At 54.0% G+C, this 25,763-nt stretch overlaps 1 protein-coding gene across 1 annotated transcript; it reads left to right on the top strand.

The window, feature by feature from the left end:
* The first annotated feature begins 14,520 nt into the window (after positions 1 to 14,520).
* On the top strand, positions 14,521 to 16,913 carry LOC147959833 (uncharacterized). The gene is made up of 2 exons (XM_087532940.1): positions 14,521 to 15,087; positions 16,851 to 16,913. Exons 1-2 carry the CDS (start codon positions 14,521 to 14,523, stop codon positions 16,911 to 16,913), a joined length of 630 nt encoding a protein of 209 aa, XP_087389066.1.
* Positions 16,914 to 25,763: the final 8,850 nt, after the last annotated feature.

Below are 25,763 nucleotides of genomic sequence, written 5' to 3'. Positions count from 1 at the left end.
TGCATTTGGTTCAAAGGAATGGAGCAGAGGAAAACTATTGGATTTGTTCCTTTAGTGTCTCCTTGAAAGAAAAACCGTAGGAATTTTAATATCCACTGTCCTCCTTTTCAAATTCCTATTCATGAAGCACAAGACTAAGAGATAGTAGCATAATAGCATTATAACCGTACATTTTCTTGTGGTTTGACTTAATCTCACCATGCTTCTTTGCATCCTGTGATCTTCCAATTCTTGTGAACCAAACACCTAGATTGGCAGAAATCCTGTGTTTTAAATTCTCTGTTTTTGCATGTGCATTCCTATCCTATTCCTGTGTATTTACTATCCCCGCATTGTTAGAATCCTCAAATTCAAACAAGCCCTTACATAATTACTTCTGTTACAGATATGTGTCAAAGAAAACCTTGTGTGGTTTGTCCCGCTCCTGCTGCGCTGTGTTCCACCCCAGCTCAGCTGCTCCAACGATGGAAGGGTTCACCACAGTAGGGATCCGCTCTCCAGACTGTCTTTCGCTGCCTCATATCTTCTTCCCCGCTGCCGGCAGCCATGACAACTACATTACCATCATCAACTAAGCAGATGACCTTGAGGACTACACAGGTCCACAAGAGAGGTCGCACTCTTTCATGTCTGCTTACGTTATGCATCGCTTAATATGATGACATGCTACTTTATCGTCCTGTTCACCTATTAGACTCCGAGTCAAGTCCAAACTAATGCTCAAACTTGAGTTTTTAAATGGTTGTGGGCTACATATTGGGGCAGCAATCAATACTATATGTCTACTATCTGGTTAAGCTCGGGTGTCTACTATGAGTTTCATGTTGGGTGGAAACAAACATTAAAGGAGCCATTATCTGTATTTTTTAACTAAAACTATTATCTGCCTGCTATCATTCGTTTTGGGTCTATCCACAGTTTGCTACCATCACTCAGGATTTGTGCATACACTCCTTACATAATATCACTATGTTTTATTCCTATGCATGTCAGTTATTGTACACAATGGAACTGAACATGCAGAGCAAAAGAGACGAGCCTTGTGTGACAATAAAATTTCATGTATACATCGCTCCATGGTGGGCACAAAGGCAGCCCCCTCCACCCATTTCGGATTGTAATCAATAGGAAGATAACTGTTCTAGGGGGATTCAAAAGGAGAAGACCACTCCTATTTACCCCCTGAGGTCTTCGCTCTAACTTGGCATGCTGATGTTGGTAATATCATGCATATGGTGCCTTACATTGCTTACTTTATACATCAAATATGTCATCTTCTTAGTTTAGACATGCTTTGTGTGAATGACATCTTTTTAGTTTCTTTATCATATATGTGAATCATGCAATGCCATTTTATTTAGCCAGACATCATATATGTGAATTTTGAAATGCCACCCTGGTTAGCTAGTCATCTTATATGTTAATTATATCATGCCATCATTTTTTATTACGCATCAAATTTGTCAACAATTTTAGTACATTCAATTAATCTTCCTGTGCATTAGCCATTCAACACGGTCATTGATACGTCTCCAACGTATCTATAATTTTTGATTGTTCCATGCTATTATATTATCTGTTTTGGATGTTTACGGGCTTTATTTTACACTTTATATTATTTTTGGGACTAACCTATTAACCCAGAGCCCAGTGCCAGTTCCTGTTTTTTCCCTTGTTTCAGTGTTTTGCAGAAAAGGAATATCAAATGGAGTCCAAACGGAATGAAACCTTTGGGAGCGTGATTTTTGGAACGAACGTGATCCATGAGACTTGGAGTTGATGTCAAGGAAGCTTCGAGGTGGCCACGAGGCAGGGAGGCGTGCCCCCACCCTTGTGGGCCCCTCGTGGCTCCCCTGACCGACTTCTTTCGCCTATATATATCCATATACCCTAAAAAATCGAGGAACAGAATAGATCGGGAGTTCCGCCGCCAGAAGCCTTTGTAGCCACCGAAAACCAATCTAGACCCGTTCCGGCATGCTGCCGGAGGGGGGAATCCCTCTCCGGTGGCCATCTTCATCATCCTAGTGCTCTCCATGACGAGGAGGGACTAGTTCACCCTCGGGGCTGAGGGTATGTACTAGTAGCTATGTGTTTGATCTCTCACTCTCTCTCTCTCATGTTCTTGAGGTGATACGATCTTGATGTATCGCGAGCTTTGCTATTATAGTTGGATCTTATGATGTTTCTCCCCCTCTACTCTCTTGTGATGAATTGAGTTTTCCCTTTGAAGTTATCTTATCTGATTGAGTCTTTAAGGATTTGAGAACACTTGATGTATGTCTTGCACGTGCTTATTTGTGGTGACAACGGGATATCATGTGATCCACTTGATGTATGTTTTGGTGATCAACTTGCGAGTTCCGTGACCTCATGAACTTATGCATAGGGGTTGGCGCACGTTTTCGTCTTGACTCTTCGGTAGAAACTTTGGGGCACTCTTTGAAGTTCTTTGTGTTGGTTTGAATAGATGAATCTGAGATTGTGTGATGCATATTGTATAATCATACCCACGGATACTTGAGGTGACATTGGAGTATCTAGGTGACATTAGGGTTTGGGTTAATTTATGTCTTAAGGTGTTATTCTAGTACGAACTCGATGATAGATTGAACGGAAAGAATAGCTTCGTGTTATTTTACTACGGACTCTTGAATAGATCGATCAGAAAGGATAACTGTGTGGTGGTTTCGTACCCTACCATAATCTCTTCGTTTGTTCTCCGCTATTAGTGACTTTGGAGTGACTCTTCGTTGCATGTTGAGGGATAGTTATATGATCCAATTATGTTATTATTGTTGAGGGAACTTGCACTAGTGAAAGTATGAACCCTAGGCCTTGTTTCAACACATTGCAATACTGTTTATGCTCACTTTATTCACTTGCTACCTTGCTGTTTTTATATTTTCATATTACAAAAACCTATATCTACTATCCATATTGCACTTGTATCACCATCTCTTCGCCGAAATAGTGCACCTATACAATTTACCATTGTATTGGGTGTGTTGGGGACACAAGAGACTATTTGTTATTTGGTTGCAGGATTGCTTGAGAGAGACCATCTTCATCCTACGCCTCCCACGGATTGATAAACCTTAGGTCATCCACTTGAGGGAAATTTGCTAGTGTCCTACAAACCTCTGCACTTGGAGGCCCAACAACGTCTACAAGAAGAAGGTTGTGTAGTAGACACCAGTCATGGTAAAATCTGGAGTGGAAACAAGGTCTTAAGAGTAGACAATGCTATCTGAAGAAGCACATGTCTTTCTGGTTACGGATAGCTCCTTAGAGGAGGATTCAGAGATAGATGACCAGTCCTATTCCCCCCCCCGAGGTGCATGATCTAACTTAGAAGGGTTATATTGCTCATATCGTGCATATGGTGTCTTGCATTGGCATGTCCTTTGCTGAGTTTAGACATGATTTATGTGAATGCCACCTGTTTCGTGTCTAATTACCATGTATGTGAATTTTCCAATGCCATCTTTTTCGGTGTACAAAAGTAGGGGCTCTCCTTTTGACCCCTTTACTTGTGCACGGGCAGTCAGAGCCACACGCCGCGGCCACATTTAGCAGGGCAGAGGAAGGAAGTTGGAGAGAAGCCAAAGCAGAAGACAACCATCGTGACGCCAAGACCAGAAGCGCAGGAGGGCAAGAGGACAAGGTGGACTCCCTCGGCAAGATCCTTGCCGAGGCGCCCCCCCATAGCCCCAGCAAGAGCCTTGCCAGGGCAACTTTCCCAACACCAGGAGGGCGAGCCACCCTTGAGCCCATAGGCTCCTACCCAATCAACTACATTGTAGCCAAGGCTCGTGAGGCGCCTCTGTAGTGGCATGCAAATCTTCATCAAGATCATAAACATGTGAGTTCAGATGAGGACCAGAAGACGGCGACCCTCAGCAGGATCCTAGCCGAGGAAATCCACAAGAGCCACGGCAAGACTCTTACCGGGGATGACAGCAACGCCATGGCAAGACCCTTTCCTGGCCCCAAGCAAGACCCTTGCCGAGGGCATCAGCAGGGCCACTGCCAAGCCTGCGCCAGCCAAAACTCCACCACCGTCCCCATGCAGCTGCTAGCTCAACCAGTTGAGCAGGCGCCTGTGTGGCGACGTGCGGCCTCTACACCAACCCAGCAAGCTCCTGCGTGGTGGCATGCAAGTGTTCCTGAAGGCTCCACCACCGCGCGAGCCTAGCAGCCAGCCAATGTGGCGCCACATCGCCCCGTTAGCTCGGACGCGTGTCAAGGCCAGGCGAGGCGGCGACAGCTGGGACATGCTTCCCCGGCATCCCCGATAAAGCAAGGGGGTCACATCGGCAGCGCATTAAATGCATTTGTCCGACTGTAGACCTTTCCACCTCCTGTGTGCCACTGTGGCGACCCGTTTTTGCCTATAAAAGGAAGCCCGAGGTGACCAGGAGGGGGATTCGACTCTTTTGGGCAAGTTGCACCCCATAGCTAGCTCAAGAACACTCAAATACATCCACCAAAGCAGGACTAGGGTATTACACACCTTCGTGGCCCGAACCTGGGTAAACGATCTATGTGCTTCCTGTCAGATCCGCTCTTCTCACAACCCCACTCCCACCTACCGTAAAAGGGATCCCAGTGACCCCATAGGTGTCGTTTCCACCGACATCTCTGGCGCTCCAGGTAGGGGGCGCGGTTGTGAAAATCTGGTCTGATCGGGGCAGCGGCTTCGTCGTGGTCGTCATTCCAAGGAAGAAGACGACCGAGCTTGGTGGCACCGTTTGCGGATGCAGTGGACGCCCGTGCGACGACATGAAAGCTAAGTCATGTGAAACTTCAAGCAATTTCTTTTTATATATATGGTTATTATCCTCGAGGGTCCTCCCATGTGTATGAAAAACCTGCACGCAAAGGGGCCCATCCGCAATTGGCAACGCCCTTGTTCTGTTTCAAGTCCGCTCAACAGCTCAAGCAGCCGCGTCGAGAGTGGCGGGGTAGCCTTCCGCAATTGGCAACGCTCTCGATTCTGACTCGAGTCAAGCTCGACAGTTCAAGCGGCCGCGTTGAGATTCGTAAGGTGGCTCGCCGGGCAGCAAGCACACCTGGCAGGCTATTGGGGATCCATCCCTAAGGTGCCACCCTAGGTTTACGCGCCGACGAGCCTACACGGTTAACGTAGGGCGGACATACAAGGAAAGATCAGACATGAGAATAGCATGCATTGTATCAAAAGTACTGCAGAGTTATAGTACATCAATTGTTGTTGCGGTTCTAGCTAAAGATATAAATTGTCTTGGCCATGGACCCGCAGCGGCAACGAGAAACGAGGTGCCTAATCCCGGTGCTGGCCCTCCACCCTCTCGATTCCACCGATGAGGCTGATGATGGGCTTGCGACACTCCTTGAGCGTCGCGAGGTCTGCATCCTCTGGCAAGCTCTCCAGCGCAGCGTCGAGGTTGGGGTTCCAGTGCGCCACCTTGGTGAGAACCTTGGTCATGGCACCCTTGCAAAGCCTCCGGGACTCATCGGCGAGGGAGGCCGCCCGATTGGAGTGGAGCTGCTCCAGGGCCCCGAGGACGCCCTCGAAGAAGATGGTCAGCCTGGTGTTGGGGCTCGCATTGCGCTCTGGGGTATACCTCACATTTGGCATCCCCATGGTAGCCAGCTGCGTGGTCATCCTGCCGGCGATGCCTTCGAGACGCCCGATCCAGCGGTTCTCGCCTTCCACATAATCCTTGTGGTTGGCGGCTTCATTCTTCCGCATCTGCTTCTCGGTCTCTAGGCCCTTGGCCAGGGCCTCCTCCCGGGCCTTGCCCACCGACAGCATCCCCTCGAGACCCTCCAGCTTCAGCTTGAGATCTTTGATGGAGTTGTTGGCTTCGGAGAGCTGCCCGGCCTTGTCGAGGACTGCGCCCTGCGCCTCAACCAGGGCACCGTTGAGCGTGTCCTTCTCCTTGGACAGCTTCAGGACCTGATCCTTGAGCGCGTCCCGCTCCACCTCCAGCTCCTTCACCTTGTCGGCGTGAACCAGAGCCTAGGCATCGAGTGCCTCCTTGTGCCTCTGCTCCAGCTCTTGGGTCCGCTGCACGACAAGCTTTTCCACCTGCTCGTCCTTGCCGCGGAGTGTTGCGGCCAACTTCTCCACACACGTGGCAAGGTCCTCCTCCTAGGAGTTCAGCGCAGCCTAATGCTGGGCTCGATCGGCCTCGGCTGCGGCGGCTAGGTTCTTTGCTGTCAATTGGGACTTCTCGATGTCGGCCTGCTCCATGGTGAGCTCCATCTCGCGCCTGGCCAGCTCACCCTGGGCGGCCTTCAGCTCCTCACAGGCTTGGCAGTACCAAGTCTGTGCCTCGGCGATGCGTCCCTTGAGGTCCGCCTCCGCCTTGTCCACCGTTGCCGTCCTAGAATTGGCCTTGTCCAGGCAGGCGCGGTGGAGCGCCTGGAGCTTTCAAAAGCTGGCACCCATGGCCTGGAGAAGCCGCTCCTCCTGAGAACCGTCACCGCCGATGCTTGGCTCGTCGACGACCTCGAGCCCGGCGGCAGCGAGCACCTCCTCGTAGAACACCTCTCCCTTGACGGGCGCCCTGGAGCTTGACGCCCCTGGGAGGTGGATGAAAAGGTCGTCGCTCACCCTCAGGTACCTGCCAGAGCCAGAGTCAGCGGAGGAGGAAGGCTGTTCATCAGCCACCTCCTCCCCGGCAGGTCCCTTGGAGGCCTCCTCGGCAGTAGACTTGTCGGGCTCCCCAGCAGGCCCCTTTGCGGCGTCCTCGGCAGTGCCCTTGGCAGCCTCCTCGGCGGCGATCTTCCCGGCCTCCGCCGTGGCATGGCGACATCCTTGATGATGGTGCCCAGGTCCTCCCGGTCTGCCGGGAGAGGATCTGGATATCGAAAGGGGGCGTGAAGTGAAGCCAAGACCGAGATTCAAGAAAAATAAAAGGGATGGAAGGCGAATGGCTTACCCATGCCAGGCTGGGAAGACGAGGCCCCCTCCCCGCCAACATCAGGCGCCGAGGTGTGGCCACCGGTGCCCAAGCTTGCCTCCTCCTCCTCCGTGTGCATGGGCTCGGTGCTTGGCGCCCTTGCCGGGGACGCCCCTCGGGGTGGCGTGGTTGGCAGAGGCGGCGTGTTGGGAGTAGCCCTCAGTGGCTCCTCCTGCTGCTGTCCTCCTCCTGCGATCACGGCAAGGTCAGCACCAAGGATCATGCCCTTGGCACACATCGACGAGGGGTGAGTGGCGAACTTACACTGGGGGCTGCTCTGGGGGCTGCTGTCCGGGCTACTCACCACCACTAGTGGCACCTTAGAGGTGCCCGCCGGGGGCTGGCCGCCCGCCAAAGACCTGGCCCTCTTCACCCTCTAGGTCAGCGTCTCCGCATCCCTGTCGAGATGAAAACAAGTAAAGATAAGAAGCACAGTTAGAGGAGCCGGAGATGACGAAAGCACTTACTCGTCCTCCACCTCCTCTTCTACTGCCTTCATCTTCCTCCTCGGGCTGAGAGACGTGAGGTCAAAGAAGACCTCCGTGTCATCGCTTGCGGGAGGAGGGTAAGCATGTGGAGGAGGGGAAGCAGGCGGAGTTGGGGAACACTTGGAGGAAGAAGAGGCAGATGCTTTCTTCTTCGCCACTGTGGACTTCACCAACTTCTTCGCCGCTGCGGACCTCGTTTGGCGCGCGGACATCTCCTGGGCATGCCGGGGTTTCGTGGCCCGCCACAGGACTCACCCTTTCCCCGCGGCTGGGAGCTCGACAACTTCGGCTTCCTCCTCGGACGACTCATCGTTGTCATCCTCGATGAGAAGGGCCCCGGTGCAGGCGCTGCTGGCCTCCATAGCGGCCTCCGCCCATTGGGCGAGTTCCTTCTCCTCTGCGGCTGCCATGGCCTTGTCCTCCACGCCGCCGGCGCTGCCGGCCACCTTGGCGAGCTCCGCCTCCGCCGCCCTGGCAACGATGTAGTCTAACTCCACCTGGGTGGTGTTCTTGACGAGCCGCGGCTCGTCGTGGACGTACATCTCCCCTAGACTGTCGAAGAACTCCTGCACCTGCTCCTCCGGCAGCTCGGCCCAATTCGGGACGGGGCCATGCACATTGCAGTCCGGCATCATAGCGATGATGTCATTCCGGCGCGAGTTATTGCTCAGTGGGACCACCCCCGCCGGCACCCCAAACAAGGGCCCCTTGGTGACCTTGCCGGCCTTCGCGGCCTTGCTGGACCTCTCGGCCTTGCAGTCGCGGCCCACGCCAAGCTGGAAGAGCCGCTGGCAGAAGTGAGCGTGCGCCAGCACCGTGAAGTTGTGGTCGAGGCGGGGGCGAAGCCTCATGATATCAGCCGCATTAGTGAAGAGCCAGGCCATCCTCCCCTTGTTATGCAGCGGAGCGATTCGGCGGCGGATGAAATCCACCCCAATCATCTCAAGGGTGAGCCCTGCCTCGATGAGGCGAAGAATCCGGGTGATGGCGATCTTGAGCTTGTCGTCCTGGGCGTCGACGTCGCCCCAGTCGGGCCTGCGAACTGGCGGCGCCTGGCGAACCCGACAGAACTCCTGTGGGTCGTCCTCCTCGATCCAGCACCATGGGCCCCGCCATTCTTCCCACCTCTCCTTCTGGGCACCCTCTGGGTACGTCCCTTTGGACCTCGGGATCCAGGCAACGCAACTAGAGATGGCGCCCCCTGGATGCGAGGGTAAAAGTAATGGCGGAAGAGCGCCGTCTTGGGGACGACTCCGGCGAAGCCCTCATAGAGGTGGGCAAAAAGAGCCATGCACGACACAACATTTGGAGTAAAATCCAGGAGGTGGAAGCTAAATGTGTGCATGACATCATTGAAGAAATCGGAGAAAGGGGGCAGAGGCCGCAAGAGAAGAGGCCGCAAGAGAAATAGTTGACAAAAAATGGGTACCGATTCGGGGTGGCCTCGGTGCAGTTGGTGGGGATGACGCGTGTGGCTAGATGCCTCGTCGCCTCCCCCCGTCTTGCACCCCCACAGGGGCCTGAAGCTGTCCCGAAGCTCGAACACATCGATCGTCGAGGGGAAGTAGGCGAGCTGCATCCGCCGCACCGCCAGCTCACTCTCCGGTGGCTCCGGCGCTACGACGTCCTTGGCCATCCCTTTGCCCTTGTTGGTTTTGGGGGCCATGGCGTCTGCGAGCTGCGAGGAGCGGAGGACAACAAAGATGCAGCGGCGACAAGAAGGGGTAAGGGAGTCCTGGACTAAGGGGTCCTTGGGCGTCCGGCCTGTTATCCATGGGCCGGACTGATGGGCTATGAAGACATGAAGGCCGAAGACTGTACCTGTGTCCGGATTGGACTCTGCTTGGCAGGGAAGGCAAGCTAGGCGACCGACTATGAAGACTCCTCCTTATGTAACCGACTCCATGTAAACCCTAGATCCCCTCTATGTCTATATAAACCGGAGGGGTTAGTCCAGAAAGGATATACTCATTACCATAGTCATACAGGCTAGGCTTCTAGGGTTTAGCCATTACGATCTTGCGGTAGATCAACTCTTGTAACACTCATATTCATCAAGATCAATCAAGCAGGACGTAGGGTATTACCTCCATAGAGAGGACCCGAACCTGGGTAAACATCGTGTCCCCCATCTCCTATTACCATCGATCCTAGATGCATAGTTCGGGACCCCCTACCCGAGATCCACCAGTTTTGACATCAACATTGGTGCTTTCATTGAGAGTTCCGCTATGGCCTCGACGAAAGGTTCGATGGCCCCTTCAATCGTCTATAGCGATGCTGTCCAAGGAGAAACCTTCCTCCCCGGACAAATTTTCGTGTTCGACGGCTTCGTACTGCGGGCCAACTCGGTTGGCCATCTGGAGCAGATCGATAGCTACGCCCCTGGCCACCAGGTCAGATTTGGAAGCTTGAACTGCGTCACGGATAACCGTGGAGACTTGATCTTCAATGGATTTGAGACCACAGCAATCGCTCCCCCTCGCCCCGATGAACATGACTTAAATCTGTCATCGGATCACATCCAGGAGATGGTCCCTGTTGCTGCAACGGCCTTCGAACCGGAGCAGACCGTGCCATCCGAGGCCACAGAGTCCGCGGCGTTAGAGCCGCACATAGACTCGGCACCCCGCAATATTTGCGTCGATAGAACTCTGGATTCGTCTCCGGCTATAAGTCCCGGACCAGGTACGCCTGCGGACACCAAGCTGGATCAGTTATCGAATTTCGAATTTAGTGCCGTAGACATCTTCCAGCACTCACCTTTGGGTGATGTGCTAAACTTTTTAAAGAACTTGTCCTTGGAGAAGGATTCACAGCTGAACTATGTTCGGTTCGAGCCAGAGGTTAATGATGGGGAATTTTGCTTCCCACCCACCATCCACTTCATAGCCACCATCGATGACTTAACCGACGTGCTCGATTACGGCTCCAAAGATATCGACGATATGCACAACGATGCCGACCAGGAGCAAGGCTAAAACCCGCCATTTACTAGACGTTGGATGGCCACCTCGTCGTACGATGTTCTCGGCGTTCTGGGAACGGGGGTGCCCAGACTTGCCTACTTGCGTCCCACGACGTGGCTGGGCTAGCAGGTCTGTATGGCCCATCTTCATTGACAAGGCATTCAAGACCCTCGCGAGGGGCCAAGCCTCACGAGGCAGACGATGCAAGACCTCACCAGGAGCGGCCTTGCCAGGCAGGCTCACGAGGGGCGGAGAGATCAAAGCGAGGCAAATCTCGTGAGGTCCTTGTGACGTGAGCCATGGCGATCGAGATCAGGCGGGCGCTAGGCGGGCGCCAGCGCTTGCAGTGTCCTTGTTTCCTCTTTGGTGCTAAGGGAGCAAGCGCAGGCGCAGAGTACCGAGGAATCAAGCAAAGGTTTCCATATTGGTGCAACGAGACCAAGACCAGAGGGACGGCAAGACGGAGGTCACTGTGGAGCCCAAGACAGCGTCATCACCAGAGCCTTTTGCACGCGAAGACCACCTTTTGTCAGGATAGCTTGTACTAGCTGTCCCCTTTCAAATCGGCCATTGTTGGTTCTCTTCCCGCTCAATATTTGGGAGAGGACCAGGGCCTATATAAGTAGAACTAGCCACCATAGTAAGGGGGATCGGATCAAGATCAGATCGAGAGGAATCCCACCCACACAAGTTCACCAAGCACAAGAACACCTCAACCTCAGGAGGCTGTTCTTCCCCTTGTACTGTTCATCATCAGCCCAAGAGGCAATCAACCACCACCACACTGGAGTAGGGTATTACACCACAATGGTGGCCCAAACCAGTATAAATCTTGTGTCTTTCTGTGTTGTGAGTTCGTCGAGTTCGTCCGCAAGATCTTAGAGAGCTAGGGCGTGGATCGATAGGGAGAAAACCTTCGCATGCACCCCAGTGTTCAAACCTTGAGGGTTTGTCGGAACCCGTGATTCGACATTTGGCGCCCCAGGTAGGGGTGCACCGTAGCTTCTCTTTCCTTGATCTGTGCTCCGTCGCCACCACGCTTCACCCACATGGCAGGCGCCCTGCCACCAACTCTGACAGCCAGCATTGACGACGGGGCCAGGGGCTTCGAGCCCTGGCCCCCACCCTGTGGCGGGTGTAGTGGCCGCCCAAGTTCAAGACGGAGAAGTCGCCGCACTATGACGACACGACGGACCCGTCAGCTTTCCTGCCCTCGCCGGTGCCACATCAAGGTCACGGCAAACTGGCTTCCCATGGCCCTCGCCGGCGACCCGCGCGCCTGGCTGGTTAACCTTCCCGGATCCACGATGGCGTCTTGGGAGCAGCTCTGTGACCTCTTCACTGCGCGCTACGCGGCGCCGGCGCACCACGTGGTCGCGGCCCTGCTAGGCGGCTCACAAGCGCCGCCTTCAGAGCGCCACATTAAGTCGGTCCTCCGCCAGATTGGTGCCACTTTCGCGCGCTCGGGGGCTGCAATGGGCTGGGTCGCGCCTGAGGCCGACCTCATCACCAGCTTAGAAGACCACCCCATAACCAGCACCGGCTCGGGCCTACTTCCGATGCTCTGCACGCCCACCATCTACAACGTGGCCATCACCAAGACCCTCATCGACGGTGGCGCTAGCCTCAACTTGATCTCCATGGAGGCCTTCAGCCCTCTTCACGTGCCACTCGAGCGACTCAGCCTCAGCAAGCCTTTCTCAGGAGTTGGTGGCGGCGTTGCCCGCTCCCTGGGGCAGATCCGCCTTCCCGTTATCTTCGGCACGCGTGACAACTACCGCACCGAGCTGGTTGACTTCGACATCGCCCGCGTCGGCCTCCCGTACAATGCCATCTCGGGTACCCAGCTCTGGCCCAGTTCATGGCGGCGACCCATCCAGCCTACAACCACATGAAGATGCCTGGAAGAAAAGGTGTCCTCACCGTCAGGAGGGACACCAAGGAGTCCTTGACGGGGCTCAAACTTGCCTTCAAGACCGCTGTGGTGGCGCAGCCCGTCGGCACTGGTGCCCCCGAGGCCAAGGAGGCCATGCCAACCAAGAAGAAGCAGCTATTCACCCAAGACAAGGCAGAAACAAAGCAGGTGCCGGTCGACGAGAACGGCTCCTCAGGAGCCACCTTCACCATAGGTGCCGGCCTCAACCCCAGCCAAGAGGAAGCATTGGTGAACTTCTTGCACGCAAACAAGGACATATTCACATGGGAGCCCAATCAGCTGGTGGGGGTTCCGAGAGAGGTGATTCAGCACCACTTAAGGGTGTGCCCCAATGTGCGCCCTGTGAAGCAGCAAGCAAGGCGGCTGTCCACGGAGAAGCAGGCCTTCATCATCCAAGAGACCCGCAAGTTGGAGGCAGCAGGTGCTATTCGCAAGGTCAAGTACCCCGAATGGCTCGCGAACCCAGTCGTGGTGCCGAAGAAAGGCGGGAAGGAGCGAACGTGTGTCGACTTCACCAATCTTAGCAAGGGATGCCCTCAAGATCCGTTCCCTCTCCCGCGCATCGACCAGATCGTCGACTCCACCGCCGAGTGCGACCCACTGTGCTTCCTGGATGCGTTCTCAGGTATCACCAAATCAAGATGGTGGTGGAAGATGTAGAGAAGACAGCCTTCCTGACCCCGTGTGGGGTGTACTACTACACCTGTATGCCCTTCGGACTGCGCAACGCGGGCGCGACCTTTCAGCGGCTGATGCACATCGCTTTAGGGCGGCAACTCGTGAGGAACACGGAGGCCTACGTCGACGACATTGTGGTGAAGTCTCGGGAGGCGAGAAGCTTGATCCAAGATGTGGAGGAGACCTTCGAAAGCCTGTGCCAGGTGAACATGCAGCTTAACCCGGAAAAGTGTGTGTTTGGTGTTCCTTCCGGCAAGCTGCTGGGATTCCTCGTGTCGCATAGAGGGATCGAGGCGAACCCGGAGAAGATCAAGGCCATTGAGGGCATGAGCCCGCCGCAGACCCTCAAGGAAATGCAGAAGCTGGCTGGTCGGGTGACTGCATTGGGGCTCTTCATCTCCAAGCTGGGAGAGCGCCTTGCTCTTCTTCAAGCTGATGAAGAAGAAGGGCCCATTCGAGTGGACTCCGGAGGCCTACCGAGCCTTCCAAGACCTCAAGAGATACCTGACCAACCCTCCGGTGATGGTGGCGGCACAGCCCCTCGAGCCTCTAGTACTTTATCTTGCCGCCACCCCATACTCCGCCAGCGCCGCGCTAGTGGCGGTTCGGGAGGAGCACTAGGACAAGAGTGCGGCGCGACAAGCTACATCGCCAGCCGAGGTGACACAACATCAGGAAGGCGCAGCAAGAGCCGTAGCGGCAGTAATAGAAGAGCAAGCTCGGCAGGATGACACCATAGAGATCCCCGCAAGCGATCAGGCGCCAGGGATCCCACCACCTCAGGAGGCACCCCATCTTGCACAAGACGCGAGCGTCACCAACGCACCAGTCCTCGTCGAACACCTGGTGTACTTTGTCAGCACGGTGTTAAGGGATGCAAGGGCACGATACGCCATGCCTCAGAAGCTCCTCCTTGCGCTCCTGTTGGCCTCCCGCAAGTTGCCGCACTACTTCCAGGGCCACCATATGAAGGTCGTCTCGACCTACCCATTGGAGAGGCTGCTCAGGAGCCCCAACTCCGCTGGAAGGGTCGCTGAGTGGAATATCGAGCTGCAGGCGTTCCAGTTGGAGTTCAGCACCACCAGGGTCATCAAGGGAGCTGCCCTCGCTGATTTTGTGGTGAAATGGAAGGATGCCCTGGCACTAGCAGTGGGCGAGGACCGGTCTACCTCGCCAGGAAGTGAGGCGCCTGATGGGTGGGTCATGTACTTTGATGGTGCCTTCGCGCATCAGGGTGCGGGGGCTGGAGCAGTACTCATCTCGCCCACGCATGACAAGCTCTACTACATTGTGAGCTCTGCTTTCAGCAGGGCGAGAAGGTCTCCAACAACATCGCAGAATACGAAGGTCTCATAGCTGGCTTGAAGTCCGCGGCAGCTCTAAGAGTAAAGCGCCTCACCGTTAGGGGCGACTCATAGCTCATAGTCAACTTCTCCAACAAAGTATATGAGCCAAAGGACGAGCACCTAGAGGCATACCTCGCAGAGGTACGGAAGATGGAAAAGCAGTTCCTGGGCCTGGAGGTAGAGAATGTGCCCCGTGGCACCAACAAGGAAGTCGATGACATCTCTAGGAGGGCATCCAAGCGGCAGCCCCAAGAGCCTGGTGTCTTTGAGGAGCGGCTCTTCAAGCCGTCAGTGACGCCGCCACTTTCAAGCACGGCACGGCCTCGGGAGGAGCTCCCACAACCACCTGCCACGGGAGCCCCAGCTTGTGGACCAACCTCAGGAGCTTGCTTGCTCTTGGCGCTCGAGCCCCAAGAGGGATGTTGGACCAAGGAACTCAAGGAATATCTGATGCAAGGGGCACTACTAGAAAACGAAGAGGATGCAGAGCGTGTGGCCCGACAAGCCATGGCATACTGCATTCAGGACGGTCAGTTGTACAGGAAGCGACCAAATGATGATTCGACGTGTTGCATTTCCAGGGACCAGGGGAAGGAGTTGCTGACCGACATACACGGCAGGGACTGCGGACACCACTCGTCGTCGCAGACTCTTGTCGGCAAGGTGTTTCGCAGTGGTTTCTACTGGCCCACGGCGCTCAATGACGTGGCTGAGCTGGTGAAGTCCTGCGAAGCTTGCTAGTTCCACGCCAAGCAGATCCATCAGCCAGCTCAGGGCCTCCAGACTATACCACTCACATGGCCGTTCATGGTCTCGGGGCTGGATATATTGGGCCCGTTCCCTCGAGCGCCAGGGGGCTACCGCTACCTCTACATCTACATCGACAAGTTTACCCAGTGGGCGGAAGTGGAAGCCGTTCGCACCATCCCAGTTGGTTCCGTAGTCAAGTTCGTCAAGGGCCTCGTGAGCCATTTCGGGGTCCCCAACCGCATCATCACTGACAATGGCTCGCAGTTCACCAGTAACCTCTTCAAAACATACTGTGCTAACTTTAGAACGTAGATCTTCTACGATTCGGTGGCGCACCCCAGGAGCAATGCCTAAGCTGAACGCACCAACGTGGAGGTCCTGAGAGGCCTCAAGACCAGGAACTTCAAGAAGAAGCTCGAGGCCAGCGGCAGGGGCTGGCACGACGAGCTTTAGTCCATGGTGTGGTCCATCCGTACCGACGCCCCTAAGCCGACGGGCGAGACCCCGTTCTTCCTTGTCTACGGAGCCGAAGCCGTCCTACCTCATGAGGTCAAGCATCGCTCCGCACGGGTCCTGGCGTTTGATGAAATGCAGCAGGACGCCATGCGGGGGATGGACCTCGTGCTGGGGGAGGAACGTCGCCACGAAGCTGCACTAAGGGCGGCAAGGTACGAGCAGGCACTATGGCGATACCACTGTCGCAACATCTGCTCGAGGACGCTCGAGGCAGGCGACCTCGTCCTGAGGTGGGTCCTCTCTAGGGAAGGGTTGCACAAGCTCTCGCCCATGTGGGAGGGCCCGTTCAGGGTTGTCCATATCTCTAGGCCTAGCGCCGCACGCCTAGAGACACAGGACGGGGTGCCCATCCAGAACGCCTGGAATATCCAGCACCTCCGGAAGTTCTACCCATGAAGCCAGGCCTAGTGCCTGTGAGGCAAGGCCCAGTGCCTGTGAAGAAAGGACCAGTGCCTGTGAAGAAGGCCCGGTGTCTGTGAAGAATCACCGCCCATGACACTCCCACGTAATAATGAGTGGGGCTGTACACGCCCCGGAGTCTCAGGAGTGCCGCCCTAGGGCCTCGGGGGCTCCCTCCCACGCCTAGTGGCAGCACTTAGCTCCGCGCTGGTGAGAAGACGTCGAAGACTAGACTAGGTGCCAGACGCGGCTTTTCATTTGCTTTCCGTAGTTGGCTCGCCTTCTCTTAATTAAAGTTTGCTTCTAGTGTTCCTTGCTGATTTGGTTCCATCACCTATTGCCGCCTTTTCTGAATCTAGTTCGCTTATGTTCTCTCTCTCGCATACCTCATGAGGGTTTCTCCCTCTTGTGTACCTTCGTGAGGGTTTCTTCCCCTTGCGTTGGTCCTTCTTTCTGCCTTCGGTCTGCTTTCTCGCGAGGCACCCTTGTTCGAGCCCACAAGCCAGCACATCTCTCCTAATCCGTGCCCCTCGGGTACCACGATATGAAGCGCTGGGTCAAGGCTCGGGTGAGCGGTAAGTCTCCTAGCGAGACCCCTAATAAATTTTTTGTAGTTCCTGAGCAACCACTAAGCCAAGATGGGCACAAGGAAACAAGTGCCTCGCGAATAAGAGGTTTCCCCGAGCGCGCCAGGCTAAGTTACCTCCGCACAAAATAACGACACAGCGTGGAAATAACAAGCATAGTGTAATGGTTGAGGAATCACATTTCGATACACGCCCATCTGGGCCCATACTGGTTTCGTTATGATGCAGGAAAGAAAAGAGGAACAAAGAAAAAGCGGTGTTGCAGCAACCGCGGGGGCAGGCCTCCAGTGACGTCCCGAGCCTAGGCGGATCCCTCCTCACGCGGCGACGGGACGACCCGCGACCACCTTCGAAGCGAGCGCGGCGGCTGGTCGTAGCCACCGCTACTGGAGCTTTTGCCAAGAGAAGAGCCGCCGTAGCTGGACGAGGCGCGACCGGTGGGCTCGCCCTCGTCGCAGCCATCACCGAGACCGAGCACCTCCTCGCCGTCGTTCGTCTCGGGGCAGCACCCGGCGCGGCGACCATCTTCCCCAAACACCCTCACATAGAGGGTCACATCACCTTCATACTTGAAATGGAGGGTGCACCGCTTGCCCAGACCGCGCGCGCGGGCTAACGTCTGCCAACCGCGTGCCAGAGCTATGTTGCCCGCGGAGGAGACTTCAACCGCGACCCAGGAAGCCCTGCTGCAACAACCGTCTGCCTGCAGCCAGAGCCCACCTGGACCAGGGGCCGACAGCTCGTCTACGAAGAAGTGCGGAAGCTGGAGCCAGTTGCCAGCTAGATCCATCGACCAGACAACGAACTCCGGCAGCACCTCTGTCGAGTGGAAGCGTGGCCGGGGAGGCCGTGCAACCACGGCACGTCTCCCCTCATCGACGGGGCTGCCACGACCGGATCGACCCCCGCCACGCGCAGCGATGCCACCCCAGGAGCAGGGGCCACGGCGGGAGTCGTGGTGTGCTTGCGGGGACAGCCGCATCCCCGTTTAGGCGCCGGGGAGCCGGGCCCCTCGCTAGGGGCCTTTCCTTTCTCCGCGGCAGAGAACCTCTTCGACAACGCCATTGGAGCCGGTGGTGGAGCAGAGGACGAAGAAGCAGACGGAATGGGAAGGAGTGGGGGATGGGGGCTCTGCCCCCCTTCCTCATTTATAGCAGGAGAATGCCAACCAGCACCCCCCATGATCACAGGTAATGATGGTTTTCCTTGCATGTCGTAGGGACTTGTCAAGTCGGGCAGTTGCCGAGGCAGCGGGAGGAAGCGGACATGCCCACGTCCAATCAACCGCCACATGTTGACCGAGGCCGCCGACTTTTGGGGCCTGCGGAGCTCTGCGCTTGAACCTTTGGCTTCGCCTCGAAGCCAAGCCCGAGCGCGCCTTGGGCCCGGGGACTACTGTCGGCGTTCTGGGAACAGGGGCCCCCAGACTTGCCTGCCTGCGGCCCACGGCGTGGCTGGGCTGGCAGGTCTGTACGGCCCAGCTTCATCGACAAGGCATTCAAGATCCTCGCGAGGGGCCAAGCCTCGTGAGGCGGACGACACAAGACCTCCCCAGGAGCGGCCTCGCCAGGCAGGCTCGTGAGGGGCGGAGAGATCAAGGCGAGGCAAACCTCATGAGGCCCTTGTGACGTGAGCCATGACGATCGAGACCAAGCGGGCGCCAGCGCGTGCAGCATCCTTGTGTCCTCTTTTGTGCTATGGGAGCAAGCACAGGCGGGGAGTACCGAGGCATCAAGCAAAGGTTTCCATATTGGTGCAACGAGACCAAGACCAGAGGGACGGCAAGACGGAGGTCACCGTGGAGCCCGAGACGGGGTATAGCTTTCCATCCTCAAACTAGCGGTCAAGTCGAGCGTTTCAACCAGATTCTTGAAGATATGCTCAGGGCTTGTGTGATCTCCTTCGGCATGAAGTGGGAGCATTGTCTTCCTTATGCTGAATTCTCCTACAACAATAGTTTTCAAGCAAGTTCGGGCAAGGCCCCATTTGAAATTCTGTATGGCAGGAAGTGTCGTACCCCTCTCAACTGGTCCGAAACCGGTGAACGTCAGCTTCTCGGTAATGACTTAATCACAGAGGCAGAGGAAATGTGCAAAGTCATTCGAGATAACCTCAAAGCAGCCCAATCCCACCAGAAGAGCTACTATGATAGTAAGCACCGTGATTTGGCTTTCGAGATCAGAGATCATGTTTACCCCCGCGTCTCTCCAATGAAAGGTACTCGTCGCTTCGGTATCAAAGGGAAGCTTGCCCCTAGATACGTGGGACCTTTCAAGATTGTCAGCAAGAGAGGGGATCTCGCCTACCAACTCGAACTTCCTTCAAACTTTGCAAATGTTCATGATGTGTTCCATGTCTGTCAGCTCCGAAAGTGCTTCAAGACTCCTGACCGCAACATCAACTTCGAGGACATTGAGCTCCAAGAAGATATCTCTTACCGTGAGCACCCCGTTGCTATTCTTGAAGAGACTGAACGCAAGACTCGCAACAAGTCAATCAAATTCCTCAAAGTCAAGTGGTCACACCATTCCGACCGTGAAGCTACCTGGGAACGCGAGGATCACCTCCGTTCTGAGTACCCGGCATTCTTTCAGTCCTAGATCTCGGGACGAGATCCTTTCGTAGTGGTGGAGTGTTGTAACACCCCGGGTGTGATTTACCCAATATGTATTTCAACTCTTGCCATTTCCGGCCTTAAGTTATTTTATTTTTTCGGATTCGGGTTTTTGTCTCCGTGTGTTGTTATCATTGTCATGCATCTCATATCATGTCATCATGTGCATTGCATTTGCATACGTGTTCATCTCATGCATTCAAGCATTTTCCCCGTTGTCCGTTTTGCATTCCGGCGCTTCATTCTCCTCCGGTGCTCATTTCTACCTTTCTTTCGTGTGTGGGGATTAAACATTTCCGGATTGGACCAGACTTGCCAAGCGGCCTTGGTTTACTACCGATAGACCGCCTGTCAAGTTTTGTATCATTTGGACTTCGTTTGATACTCCAACGGTTAACCGAGGGACCGAAAAGGCCTCGTGTGTGTTGCAGCCCAACACCCCTCCAAGTTGGCCCAAAACCCACCAAAACCCTCTCCATCATCTAGAGCGTTCGATCACGATCGCGTGGCCGAAAACCGCACGTCATTTGGACTCTCCTAGCTCCCTCTATGCCTATATATATACCCCCCCATTCCAAATCTCGGATCCCCTCGTTCTAACCCTAAAAATACCACCTCGCGCCGGCCGGACACGTCCGTCCCCGGTCGGACAGATCGCCGCCGCCGCCGCCCGCAGCCAGTGGCGTGCCGCCACATGGCCGCCGCCGTCCCTCACCCGCCGCGGCCCGCTCGGCCCGGGGAGAGCCCCCGAGGTCCCGAGCCGCCCGCCGCCCGATCCGCGGGATCCGCCGCCGCCCGAGCGCCTCTCCCTCGCCGCGCCACCCGCCTCCTCCTCGCCGGCGCCGGCCACCGCCGCCCCGCTCCGCCTCGCTCCTCACCGGACAGCCCCGCGCCGTAGCTCCTCGCCGCGAGCTCGGCCGACCGCCGCCCCTCGCCGCAGCTCCGCCGCCTTCGACCACCGCCGCCTCGTCGCCCGCCATGTCCGGCGACCTCCATCTCCGGTGACCCTCATCTCCGGCGTCGACGACCTTCGTTTTCCGCGTCCTGCTACAATGCGCCGATCCGGATCTCAGATCTGGAAAACCCTAATCTCGGGGTTGACTTTTCCCTCTCCTCCCAGTATTTTTTATGCAACTTCATCATGCCGTAACTCCGCATCCGTAGCACCATTTTGGGCATATAGCATATCAAAATGTTCATCTCAGAGAGTAAATCATTTCATCTCATTGCATCATTTTCATTTGAGTTCATCTTGATGCCCGAAATGTTGTTAGAAGAGTGCTACTTGAGTTAATTGTCAGATCTGCTGCTCCATTTAGATATTTGTCATTTTTGCCATGATTAATGTGTGCATGATATGCCCCTGAGCTCTACATATGTTTTGTTAAGGGTTTTGCCATCTTTCCAGAGGTGCAACCCATGTATTTTTGTGATGTGTGTGGTGACTAGCACAAGCTTGCAAAGTGAGGCATTTGCTAATGCTGATTTCAGGGACTTAGCATTTCCACTAAGTCCTTGAGCTGTTTATCTCATATGGTCATATGTTCATGTTGTTTCCTAGTGATCCATGACTCTTTTGAGGATGATCAGTAAGGATGTTTTGTTAATCTTGTAGTTCTATATCCATCTATGTCTTTGTTCGCAATTATGGAGCACCCTAGCTTGAGTCAATCGAGCTATACTTTTGTCATTTCGTGAATCTGGGCAGATTGTCTACTTGTTAGCGATTTTGCCGATGATGTTGTAGTTGATCCGTGCATGCTATGTTGTTGTTCTTGCCATGTCTAGCTTGCATTTTGTGTATTCTTTCTAGGTGTATGCTTAGATGGTCATGACTTGCTCTGTAGTGAGTGCATCGAGCTCGTAAACATGCCTACTTGATATCTGTTTTCAGCATGCTCCAGTTTTCACTAAGTCTGTGATCTGATTATGTTTTTGCCATGTTTACGTGCTTGCAATTGTATTTTCTGATCCCTTTTGGCTCAAGGTCACTAAGGGACTTTTCTTAAGATCTTTGAGTAGCTCCATGCCATTTTTTACTTTGCCATGTTCAGGTCCTGTAGCATATAGTTTTCATGCTCCGAAGAGTGCTATCTGATCTGAAATTCCAGACAAGTGTAAATTTCACTAAGTCTGAGATCTGTTTGCCAAATGCATTTTTGCGATGCTTGTTTGAACCTGTTAATTGATGAATTGGTCGTAGCTCAGTGCTAGACTTTTGTTAAGCATCATGAATGGTTTCCTGCAATGTATTTTGATGCCATATTTGGGTGCTGTAGCATGTTCATCTTGTTGCATTTAGATGGCTACTTGCTGTAAATCGCAGAACGTGGTCATATTTGAATTGCTTGCCATTTCCAAACCGTAACTCCGATTCCGGCGTTCTTTATATCGTTTTCAAGCGATTTCATCTCATCTTTCCAGTGGAACACTTGCATTTCCAAGTTGAGGCCAGGTTCATGCATCCCTTGTCAAATCTTGCATATGCATCCCGCATCGCATCCCGCATAGCATATCATCCTTGCATCATATTGTTCGAGCTTTGCACGTGGTTGATCGTGTCCTTGTTGCTTGTTTGTCTTGTTTGGGTAGAGCCGGGAGACGAGTTCGCTAACGAGGAGCCCATTGAGTTTGCTTTCGAGGATCCAGTCAACTCTGGCAACTGTGCAGGCAAGATGATCATACCCTCGAAATCACTACTATCTTTGCTTTGCTAGATGCTCGCTCTTTTGCTATGCCATGCTACGATGCCTACCACTTGCTTTCAAGCCTCCCAAATTGCCATGTCAAACCTCTAACCCACCATGTCCTAGCAAACCGTTGATTGGCTATGTTACCGCTTTGCTCAGCCCCTCTTATGGTGTTCCTAGTTGCAGGTGAAGATTGGAGACCGTTCCTTGTTGGAACTTTTATTTACTTGTTGGGATATCATTATATTGCCTTGTTATCTTAATGCATCTATATACTTGGTTAAGGGTGGAAGGCTCGGCCTCTCGCCTAGTGTTTTGTTCCACTCTTGCCGCCCTAGTTTCCGTCATATCGGTGTTATGTTCCCGGATTTTTGCGTTCCTTACGCGGTTGGGTTATAATGGGAACCCCTTGATAGTTCGCCTTGATTAAAGCTTTTCCAGCAATGCCCAACCTTGGTTTTACCATTTGCCACCTAGCCTCTTTTTCCCTTGGGTTTCCGGAGCCCGAGGGTCATCTTATATAACCCCCCCCCCCCCGGGCCAGTGCTCCTCTGAGTGTTGGTCCAACTCGTGAGCCGCCGGTGGCTACCAAGGGCAACTCTGGGCTGGCCTACCAGAAGTTTAGACAATCTGAGTGTGCCCTGAGAACGAGATATGTGCAGCTCCTATCGGGATTTGTCGGCACATTTGGGCGGTGTTGCTGGATTTGTTTTAACCTGTCGAAGTGTCTTGAAGAACCGAGATACCGAGTCTGATCGGAACGTCTCGGGAGGAGGTCTATTCCTTCGTTGACCGTGAGAGCTTGTCATGGGCTAAGTTGGGACTCCCCTGTAGGGATTTGAACTTTCGAAAGCCGTTCCCGCGGTTATGGGCAGATGGGAATTTTTTAATGTCCGGTTGTAGATAACTTGAACCTTAACTAAATTAAAAATGAATCAACAGTGTGAGTTACCGTGATGGTCTCTTCTCGGCGAAGTCCAGGAAGTGAACACGGTGTTGGAGTAATGCTTGCGCAGGTTATCCTCTAGTTTCTCATTCGTGCTTTGCCTCCTCTTCTCGCTCTCTTTTGCGAACAGGTTAGCCACCATATATGCTAGTCGCTTGCTGCAGCTCCACATATTTTACCTTGCCTTACCTATAAGCTTAAATAGTCTTGATCGCGAGGGTGCGAGATTGCTGAGTCCCTGTGGCTCACAGATTACTTCCAAACCAGATGCAGGGCCTGATGATTCTGCTCCAGGTGACGCGCTCGAGCTCAAGTGGGAGTTCGACGAGGACTCTCAACGATACTACGTGTCTTTCCCTGATGATCAGTAGTGGTGCCCAGTTGGGGGTGATCGGGACCGTGTCGCATGTTGGGTTATCTTTTATTTTGGCGCCGTAGTCGGGCCATGAGTGTTTGAATGTTGTAATGCTATTTATGTACTTTGTGTGACGTGGCGAGTGTAAGCCAACTATGTTTCTCCCCTTTATTATCTATGTTACATGGGATGTTGTGATGATTACCTAACTTGCGATATTGCTTTCAATGCGGTTATGCCTCTAAGTCGTGCCTCAACACGTGGGAGATATAGCCGCATCAAGGGCGTTACAGTCATCACCAGAGCCTTTTGCAGGCGAAGACCACCTTTTGTCAGGATAGCTTCTACTAGTTGTCCCCTTTCGAATCGGCCATTGTTGGCTCCCTTCCTGCTCAATATTTGGGGAGAGGACAAGGGCCTATATAAGTAGAACTAGCCACCATAGTAAGGAGGATCGGATCAAGACCAGATCGAGAGGAATCCCACCCACACAAGTTCACCAAGCACAAGAACACCTCAACCTCAGGAGGCTGTTCTTCCCCTTGTACTATTCATCATTGGCCCAAGAGGCAATCCACCACCACCACACTTGAGTAGGGTATTACACCACAACGGTGGCCCGAACCAGTATAAATCTTGTGTGTTTCTGTGTTATGAGTTCATCGAGTTCGTCTGCAAGATCTTAGAGAGCTAGGGCATGGATCAATAGGGAGAAAACCTTCGCGCGTACCCCGGTGTTCGAACCTTGAGGGTTTGCCGGAACCCTTGATCCAACAGATGTGTACATGGTCGACACACCTAAAAAAGCTAGCGACGATGACAAAGGAGATCCAGTTGCAAATAAACCTTCTGAGACGTAGTCCAAGCGTTGGCACACTGAACACCGCTCTAAGCCTTGTCGCTCAAACGATGGCAGCACTGGCACCGGAGAAAATAGTACTCCGGGCGACGCCGAATATAATGAAGACCCTGTAGGGGCCGCATCTGAATAGGAGGAACAAGACAACGGGCAAGATAACCCTGATAAACGGGCCATGCCCAATGACCCAGATGATGATAGTCATCATCCAGTCTCCAAGGATGATGAGAGCCTCGGCAATGAGGACTTCATCATGCCTGAGGCACCGCTCGAGCAGGAGCGCTTCAAGCGCCAGCTAATAGCCACTGCAAGAGGCCTGAAGAAGAAGAAGCAGTAGCTCCAAGCTGATCAACACCTGCTCATTAATAGGTGGACTGATGTCCTGGCAGCCGAAGAATATGGCCTCAAGCGCCCAGCCAAGAGTTACGCAAAGCGCAGACTGCTACCTCAGTTCGATGAGGAGGCACCAGATCACATACCTCCCTCACGCAATGCGGACCGACCACCACGCAGTTGGGATAGTGCGGCGAACCGACCACCCCGCGGTCGGGATAAAACGGCAACTCAGGCCGAACAACAGCCCGCCCCACCACCTCACAAAAACAGGGACATAATATCTCGGGACCATACATACGACCTTCGGCAGGAGCTGGACAGTAGAGCAGAACACACCAGATCAATCTACAGATCGCGAGGAGGCTTCCCGACTCAGGATGACGGCTACCTATTCGGATGTGACAAACCTAGTCACATCCGGGCTGATAACCACAGACGGACTCCATCGGAAGTGCGCCATGATGTGACCCGATATAGAGGCGCCGCACACCCTCTCTACTTCATAGATGAGGTGCTGGATCACGAATTCCCCAAGGGGTTCAAGCCCGTCAATATTGAATCATACGACGGAACAACCGATCCCGCAGTATGGATTGAGGACTTTATTCTCCACATCCACATGGCCCGTGGAGATGACCTCCCCGCCACCAAATACCTCCCACTGAAACTCAAAGGGCCAGCTAGCCACTAGCTGAATAGCCTGCCCGAGAATTCCATCGGCAGCTGGGAGGACTTGGAAGAGGCCTTCCTTGACAACTTTCTAGGCATATGTCCGGCCACCCGTTGCCGACGACTTAAGCCACATAGTTCAACAACCTGGAGAATTAGCCAGAAAATTCTAGACTAGGCTCCTAACCAAAAAGAACCAGATCGTTGACTGTCCGGATGCCGAAACCTTAGCGGCCTTTAAACACATCATCCATGACGAATGGCTAGCACGCCACCTCGGCCAAGAAAAGCCGAAGTCCATGGCAGCCCTTACGACACTCATGACCCGCTTTTGCGTGGGTGAGGATAGCTAGCTAGCTCGTAGCAAAAACACAGCCAGCGAGACAGGCCCCTCCGAGGCCAAGAACAGCTCCGGGAAGCTCTGGCGCAATAGACACAAATGTCGAAGCAATGGGGACAACATCGATGACACCACCGTTAACACCAGATTTAGCGGCTCCAAGTCCGGTAGCGAAAGAAGCCCTACAAAAGGAACAGTGAGGGACCATCCAGCCTGGATCGCATACTCGATCATCCGTGCCAGATACATGGTACCCCAGATAAACAAGCCAATCACACCAACAAAGACTATTGGGTTTTCAAACAAGCTGGCAAGTTAAATGCCGAAAACAA

Source organism: Triticum urartu, chromosome 7A (assembly GCF_056163025.1).
Source record: "Triticum urartu cultivar PI428250 chromosome 7A, HENAU_Tu73, whole genome shotgun sequence".
Classification (NCBI taxonomy): domain Eukaryota; kingdom Viridiplantae; phylum Streptophyta; class Magnoliopsida; order Poales; family Poaceae; genus Triticum; species Triticum urartu.
This window is presented reverse-complemented; position numbering and strand designations above follow the sequence as displayed.

Bases quoted from the DNA above. Each gene is read 5' to 3' on its own strand.
- LOC147959833 (XM_087532940.1), top strand. From the start codon at position 14,521: ATGGAAAAGCAGTTCCTGGGCCTGGAGGTAGAGAATGTGCCCCGTGGC. The intron at 15,088-16,850 runs GTGAAGTCCTGC...GTTATGATGCAG, and splicing joins TCAATGACGTGGCTGAGCTG to GAAAGAAAAGAGGAACAAAG.